At 35.8% G+C, this 8,991-nt stretch overlaps 1 protein-coding gene across 1 annotated transcript; it reads left to right on the forward strand.

The window, feature by feature from the left end:
* Positions 1 to 1,855: 1,855 nt before the first annotated feature.
* LOC131249607 (enolase-like) lies at positions 1,856 to 2,179 on the forward strand. Its single transcript, XM_058250404.1, has one exon. The coding sequence runs from the start codon at positions 1,856 to 1,858 to the stop codon at positions 2,177 to 2,179; it is 324 nt and encodes a 107-aa protein (XP_058106387.1).
* The last annotated feature ends 6,812 nt before the right edge of the window (positions 2,180 to 8,991 follow it).

Genomic DNA, 8,991 nt, shown 5'->3' on the forward strand with positions numbered 1-8,991 from the left:
ATATATATATGTGTGTGTGTGTGTGTGTGTGTGTGTGTGTGTGTGTGTGTGTGTGTGTGTGTGTGTGTATACACACATACATACAGAAGCTAGAAACACATACATAGATAGATATATGCATAAATTTTCATAAGCCAATAAAAAATTGAAACAATTGCTTGCTTCTCTTCATGAGCACACCATTAATTACTAGGTTTCCTTGCATATCATCAAAAAGTGGCCATTCATCCACTACAGAGAACTATGGCAACCTCTCTTAAAAACCTTTAGAAGACCAAAATAGATCAAATGTCATAGGCATCCATCACATATCCTGGCATACTTTGTATTTAAGAATCCTCAACATCTCTTCAGCTGTTTAAAAACTCAATGAGTTGGCTTGAAACATATAAGGAATTGAAATGAAGTCTTTTATCACCAAATGGATGCTTGAATGGGCATCAACATTTCTAATGATTTTGACATGAGATGCAAAGGAAAAAGTAAATATCCAATTGATAATCTTCAAATGGTGTGGCCCCAATCAACACTTCAAATGCAAAATTGGGCAATAAGCATTCTCAAAGCATGGTTAAGAAACTCTCAACTCTTACTGGAAAAATGTTGTGTAACAGTGCTGCAATTAAAATGGTTTTTCAAATGGATGTAGATGTCAGAACATGCACTAGTGTTTCATGGAAACAATCATCTGAACACTGTGTATTTCATTACCTCCATCAAACATTCAATTTAAATAGAATGCAACTCACCCAACGACTGAAATTAGTAGAACACGTCTCGAATCATCCATTGAGGTCCATTGTCGGTCAATTTCATTTCATAGTGGACAGAAACTAGTAAGACTCTTGTTGACAGTTTGATTAGTATAACATATTCTGATGATATAAGTGATGCAACATCCTCCAGACTTAACAAATTCATACCTGCTAGAGACTTAACAAATTCATCCTTTAGTTGTCTGAGATGATCTTTAAGTTTTCCAAGTTTTGCTGCAAAGCCCACAACATAAACAAAAGTAAATATCGAACGGAATTACTAACATAAAGGGAAAACAATAAAAAAGGGCTTAAGCTCACCTTGAAGCCCTTCTCCCTCCTCCTTTACCTAGGCTTGGGACTGGCAATGCAAGGAGTTACATTGGCAGAGTTAAAAAAGGGCTTAAGCTCCATTTGGTTTGAGATAAATTTACATTCATATATACCAATGTGATTACCAAATGGAGCCTAAGCGTATAAATATGTTCAAATATATAGTACAAAATTCATGCAGACTAAAAATATCGATGAACTAACCATTGATGCCTTTTTGAGCCCCCATTAAATTAAAGCTTGTTATGCATGTTATTTTTCACAATTTTTTTATTTTTAAATACACAATTATATGAATTTTAACACCTCTTGAAGTTTTACTGAAAAAATCCCAACATATTTCCTTCTCTAATGTTTTTCTTTTTAATATCAATGATATTGATACATGTAACGATACTAATACTATGAAAACTAGCGAGTTGCAATATTTAAGTGCCCAACATTTGCCACATGCATAAATATGTGCATATGTATAAATGCTACATGTGCCACCATTCATGTTAAGCTCCACACATGCACTACAGTTTATCTTTACTCATGCTTGAGGGGATTGGTGCTTAGCGCAGTGAACATAATAGTCAATTTAGGATATCATGACTTGGGTATCCTGTCCAAGACATGCATAGATAACTTTTCTTGCATCCAAATAGCCCCAAGAGTATTTCTGACTTTAAGGCCCACTTGAGGAGTGTGTTACTCTGGTTTTGGACTCAGGGCATTTACAACAAGGTCCGTTTGATGGACATACTGGCAAGGTTGTGATTGGCATGGATGTTGCAGCTTCAGAGTTTTATAACAGTAAGGATAAGACCTATGATCTAAACATCAAGGAGGAGAACAATGACATATCGCAGAAAATATCAGGAGATAGTTTGAAGAATGTCTACAAGTCATTTGTTGCTGAATATCCGATTGTTTCCATCAAAGATCCCTTTGATCAAGATGATTGGGAGCATTATGCTAAGCTGACTACAGAGATTAGTGAGAAAGTACAGATTGTTAGTGATGATTTACCTGTCACCAACCCTAGGCATGTGAAGAAAGCAATAAAAGAAAAGGCCTACAATGCCCTTCTGTTAAAGGTGAACTAAATTGGGCCTGTCACTGAGAGCATTGAAGCTCCCTTTCTCAATCTCTTCACAAATTGTCGATAATGCAGCATAGAAATGTTGGTGACACACATGTGAGATCCAGATCAATCATCAAGTGGGTCCCACTGTGAACATACCCTAGCCTAAAAATCAAGCCGGCCTGCTCATCAGTTGGGCCTAATGTGTGAAAGGGCCATCTCTCGCCTCTCTCTATCTCTCCATTTTTCTCATACACATGCAGCACACCGATGAGAGTGGACCAACCTGATTTTTGCACCAGAGCATGCTCATCAACGAACTTACCTAAGGAGAAGCCAGAATTCAAATATGTTTTCCATATTATCACACGTGTGACATGAATTGATGGAGCAGTCTCCCTACTTATAAGTGGATCAATAGCTCATAGTACACATAACATTTATAATATTTCAGATTTTACAATTCATTAATAATCAATCAGGACCGTTCACTATGAGGCTAATGTAGTAGGTTCGCAACCATCATGTACACAAGCCAATACATCCCTGTAATCCCTTGAAATGGTGAAGGAATCGTAGACTTGACCGTCGCTGCTCTTCTTGTATTCAAAGAGGAGCGATGAGTGGTTAAATGTAGTTGGGGTGTGATGGTAAGCCACTGCAGTGGTGAAACAGAGGATACGTTTAATGCAGATCCCCTTCTAGAGTTATGAAAACAACTTGTAACGTTCCACAAAAAAAAACCCAATCTAATTCCACAAAAAAAGACAACAATATGAATATTTAAGAGAGAAAAAAAAGAAGAAAATCATTCTTGCATACCTAAAATGGATGTGGATTATGGCGTCAGAGAGGCAAGCCTTCGTGAGATCGAGAGAGAGGGGATGGTTAGTGAGAAAGAGGGGTTCATGAGAGGGGAGATCAAGAGAGAGAGAGAGAGAGAGAGCGAGAGAGAGAGACAGATGGATGCAAGCGGAATGGGTTTTTTACCTAGGGGACATGAAAGGTTTCGTGCGAGGGGGGAAAGGAAAAAGGGTAGCGCGGGATTAGTTTTCGCATTTGTACCTACTACGGCCCTGCTATGGTTTTAATCCATAGCTGAAAGCCCTCTGGACCGTAGCCATTCACTGCACATCCTCTTTTGCATAGTTTTAACAGTCAGGACGAATGGCCCCCTCAAGGGCGGCTTTGTGGGATCCATCATGATATATTTCATATATCCACTTCGTCCATTAATTTTTTAATTTTTTTATAGGGAATGACCCTAAAATATAGGCAATTCGAAGGTCAACTTGAACCACACCATCGATCAATGGTAGGTATTTAATCTCCACTATTTCCTACCGTGTGGTCCACTTAAGCCTTCGATCAACTTCCTTTAATGGACTCTTGCCCAAAAATGCTCTTTCAAAATGAATAAATGTATTAGATGGAGCACACACATTTTAATGTGCATCGTAGAGTCCCTTATGGGGCCATCCCAGGTTATAGGTATGAGTGGCGGTGTTAGCTTTTAGCTATAGGTCGATTATTTTTAGATACGGATTTAAGACGTAGTAATGTAGCTACGGTCTATATCCATGACCAAAAACTAGCATAGTCCGTAGCTTTTACTCATTTTTTTGGTAATGCTTATTATTGAGTTGGCCATTGCCACTCTCCTGTTTGTTGAGCTAACTATTGCTACTCTCCTCTACATTTTGTAAGCCTTGTGCTATTTACCTTTAAGGCTTGAGCATATGTCTTAATATTCTAGAACTCTCATAATTCAATAAATTCTCTCTTTGGTGCAAGTACTATGTTGGGAATCCCCCTTCTAGTGATCAAGTAAATATCGTGGACGTAATGCATTTTCAGTAGCGGCCCCTGGGACGACACGTAATTCCATGTTTCATAGGTAGTAGTGCACAAATCGATGTAAGTAATTCACAATGCATGTTATATCACTTCCGAGATTGGATGTCTCAAATAGTCGCTCCATTAACAAATCATATCATGTAATTCATCCAGTCATGTGTTGTGTTCATCTTGGGATAACCGCATAAATACATGTTAAATGTGGGATATGCCAGCGAATCTCCATAGAATTGGATGCAGGGCAAGTCGGATAATTCTAATCATTTTTCACATTTTGTGATCGCTAAGTGTGATGATCTGTATATACTTTGCTAGGCATGCATCTCATGTAAGTTGCTTACGCATATTGATAACTCTCATAGTTGTGGAGTATGGGATGTATCAGAACCTTTACATTTCTTTTATGAATCTCTTGAATTATTGTTAATCTTAAAGGATGAGTAGGGCATTGACCTTTTCCAACCATACAAATGATGCAGGTGATGTACAGATTGAAGACCTAAAGGACATATCTATATGGAAGATTATACTGAAAGAATAAGAAGATAGTTTTATGAATTAGTTTTATACTTCCGTTGTGAACTCAATAAATGTAAAAAACTCCCATTGAGAGGGCATTTTATTCTCGTGAATGTTACCTTCCTAAATGTATCTGGATGTGATCTAAAAAAAATAAAATAAATAAAGTGCAATTTTTAAAGTATTCAATTTATACATTATTAACACCTGGTTTTTCTTAGACACGAGTATAAACTCTGGCCATGAAAATTCGAGATGTTACAAAATATATCAATAAGTGAGTTAAACAAGATTAGACATTTGTGGTGACAATCAATGAAATAGATTTAGGAGAAGGGATTGTATTGTAAAGAGAATATCGACCTCAATGGAGTTGCATACATAATTTAACAGATTAGGCAGAGCTCTTTCCCAATATGAACATCTGCAGTGATGGTTGGGCCCTCAAATCTCACTCCCAAATTCAGAACTTCAAGGCCCACTCTGTTTAAGAAAGAATTTAGGATCGTGAAAAAAAAGAAAAGAAAAGAAAAAGAGATAACCAGAAATTTGCAGCAAATAGAAAATATAATAAGAGCAATTGACTATTTTCTCACTAATATAGTGAGAATCACATATTCATGCCTAATGGTTTTAAGAAATCACTTTTAGAATCACTACCAAGAAAATCAAAATGTTTTTACTTCATAACATAAAGAACGTCTAAAGTTTTGTCTTAAAATTGGGATATAACAAATAAAAAAAATGCTTGTGTTTGTGTTTTGATTGCAATTCCTCCATGACATTAAGATGGACTGAGTTCTTTATTTGCATATCCATGGAAAACTAAAGGCTATCCTATCAAGTAAATATGATTTGACTCGTGGGTATTGTGTTGAACATCATTGAACACATGGTGCCTTTATTTAAGCAAAACCTAAAACTGTGATGCAGCTAAGTTAACCTAAGGCTGGAATGAAAATAAATTGGCAGCCACATTTTCTTTAAACACATTACAAGAAGAGAAATTCTGATACTCCGTTAAAGTCTGATGCTACATGTGAATGCACATAGATTGTACAAATGGCACGTTCATGTGATCCATATGATTGTAACTAGCTGCAGAAGGACCATAGCACAAAAGTGCACTAAATACATGATTGTAACCAGCTGACTAATGGACTTCAAAATGGGCAGTTGAGATGGAAAGATTTTGATAGTCCAAAATCAACAAAACGAATGTCCATTATTCTGAGGCCTAGTTCATCTAATCAAAATCTTTTTGTTTTTTTGGACTACCTGCTATCTATAGTGTGTCCCACTATTTGCCCAATTTTTGTGCATGTGTCTAGTGTGTCACACTTTGCCAAAGTATTAAATAACCCCTATTATGTAGCTTTGCAGAATATTTCAAGGCAAATACAAGGAAAAACATGGGTAAATTTGAGAGTCATATTCAGTAATTATAATTTGTCCCCAGTTGCTGTGTTGATTTCAAATTCAAATTTCAAATGGGAACTAAGTGTAAATATCTTATTGAAGAAATAAACTCAACCAGGGGCAAGAAAATGCCTTCAATAAAAAACCACTTCCATCTAAACTGAAACTGTCTAAACAGAGAGAAACAGATGAAACGAAAACCACTTTCATCTAGCACTTCATTTGTTAAGCGTACAAGTACATGTACAAACTTTTCCAATTCCGTTTATGGGTAGCTTAGAGTGTGTTTATGGATGGTGCTATATATGGCCATTGGTGGAAATGGCAATTGCCTTATACATGCCAACTAAGAATAGGTCACTTGGGAAACTGTACTCTTTTGACACTCCCCTCTCCGTATTGCTTCCTCTTTTTTATTTTGAAAAGACACGTTTAAATTATGGGAACAAAAATGTCAATTCTGAATATTTACTTTGTTCTTCCTCTTTTGCTTCCTCTTAATTGCTTTCTCTTTTGCTTTTGAAAAGATCTGTTTATTCTGTTGTCGAACTAGTGATTCAACCAATCTTTTCCCTATCATTTGCACTTGGTTTTCTTAGATTTTTGGCACTTGAATTCTTCACTAATCACCTCCAAATCTCTAAATTTTTACTTGGTCATTTTTTAAGCTTTAAAAATTTTCTTTTTCATCATTCTTTTCATCCTTGCTCTCCAAATCACCTCGCATAGGAAAACATATGTAATTGAATCAATTAAGCATATTTATGCTTATAAAAGGCATAACAATGGGAAAATATATAATATTTCACATTCAATAATTACCTCATCCACATCCAACAATTTGCAAACAAGCCTATTGAAGTTACTAATGTGGGTATCAATGTCAACCCCCTCAGCCATCTTCAGATTAAACAACTATAACGTCATATACAAACAATTCTTAAGAGACTTCTTCACATAGATGTTTTCTAACTTCACCCATGTATTAGCCGCTGTCTTCTCTCTCATAACATTACAAAGGACCTCATCTGTTAGACACAACTAGATTAAGAGATCTAACTTGTTCCCCTCTTCTTCTTTCATAGTTTCTAATCACTTTCCAAGGAGCGCGTCCTCCAATCCTTGTTAAACTAAAAGGCCCTTCGTCTTCACTTTTCGTAGTTCAAAGTTATTTTTCTCAGAATACTTCTCTGCATTGAACTTCATGCTAGATGTTGTATATACCTTGTTTGTAGATTCAATCTGCTTCCCAATGTTTTCTTTGATACTATTTGTCAAACTCGTGGAAGCACGGAGTAGAATCAAACTAACAGAGAACACTCCTAATTTATGTGAAAAAACCTTTTCAGGAAAATATCATGGAATAAAATGATAATGCACTATGAATAACAAAGTTATAAGAGATGAAACCTTATCGATTCAAAGACCCAAGAAGAGAAGTCCAAGCTTTTTCTCTCTCTAAAACCCTCTCAAACCCTTAAACACTTCAAGCATTATTGTTCACAACCCCAAGTGTAGGGTCGCGATGTAGTAATAACTCAGTGAGACCGAGGTCGAATCCACAGGGACTAATCCCATACATTTCTGAAAGTAACTAGAAATAGAACTTAAAAAGATCTAAAAGTAAATCAGAATATTTGGAAAGAGTAATTGTGAATGATGTAATTGAGATTTATAAATTTAAAGGTGGGAACTGAGGTCAGCAAAATCCTCAATATGAATAATTAGAGCCATCAAAGGGAGATGGCCTGGTAATGGATAAGCTTTCGAAAATTGATATCTTATAGTTGTGGATCTACCTCAATGAGGTAAATCCAAAATTTAAAAAGAGTAACCCTCTTTGATACCACTTGAAATGGGAGCTAGCGATGTCCTTGGGGATAGGACAATGCCAAATAATCGAAAAAAATGTAAAATATATAAATCTTACAAAAATCTCAATTGCGTAAGTATTAAAACTTTGATTCCAAATAATTCGTAGGACAACCTTCACCTTAAATATTAGGCAAAACAACCTTATTTCATGAATGTCTTTAAAATCAATCTTTCAAACTAGCAAGAATATATAAAAGGATTACAACATTTAGCACAAGAATGAAATAATAATTAATATCCAATCGCTAAAAAGAATAAAGCATTCACCACACAACACAAGGAGTTATAGTGGCTCGGTGCTTAAAAATAGTCACGCCTACTCTACTCCCAAAATTAATAGCTTTCACTATAATAAGGTTTATACAGGGTCACCTTAACCACCTAATACACTTCTTTTATGATTTTCATGGGCTATCAAAATAAACACCCTACTGAGATTTTCACAGGTTATCTCAAACAAAACCTCACTAAGATTTTCATAGGCTATCTTAGAAAAACCTAAAATAAAATTTAGTAAATATACTTATCTTCAAATGTGGATTCGAAGACGTGGCAGAAGCTTGTAGTAGAAGGATTTCTTTCTTGATGTAGATGTTGCAGTGTTCAATCATATAGAAATATTCTAGGGTTCTATAGATTTTAGAAATGTAAAGACTCAAATGCTACTTGATTCAATTCTCTTAGATCTCAAAGAAGAGTATATATTACTCTCTTAGATTAAGACTAAAATGATCTTAAGAAAAAAGCAATTGAATAAGCTATAAAACAAAATGTATAAATACCAATAGATAGCTTGCTGAGGACTTGAGCTTCTCTCTCTCTCTCTCTCTCTCTCTCTCTCTCTCTCTCTCTCTCTCTCACATAAGAATTACAGTAATTTTTCATGTTCTTTTAGAATGACAGAAAGACTCAATTTATAGGCAAAGAAGTTAGAATTTCGACTAGCCGGAGTCCACCGAATTTGGTTCAACAGCTCTTGGATCACGCGGGATAATATTATCCAAAATTCAGCTGGCCCGAGGACAAATTTGGCTAGCCGAATTTGCCAATCAACTGGCCGAATTCCCACAAATTTCAAAAGATTGCATTGCTAGAATTTCACCCAAACTTTCTCGGGCTAGCCGAATTTCAAGCTTAGGCTAGTCCAACCAGAACTTAGGTTAG

The sequence above is a fragment of the Magnolia sinica genome, chromosome 6 (assembly GCF_029962835.1).
Source record: "Magnolia sinica isolate HGM2019 chromosome 6, MsV1, whole genome shotgun sequence".
NCBI lineage: Eukaryota > Viridiplantae > Streptophyta > Magnoliopsida > Magnoliales > Magnoliaceae > Magnolia > Magnolia sinica.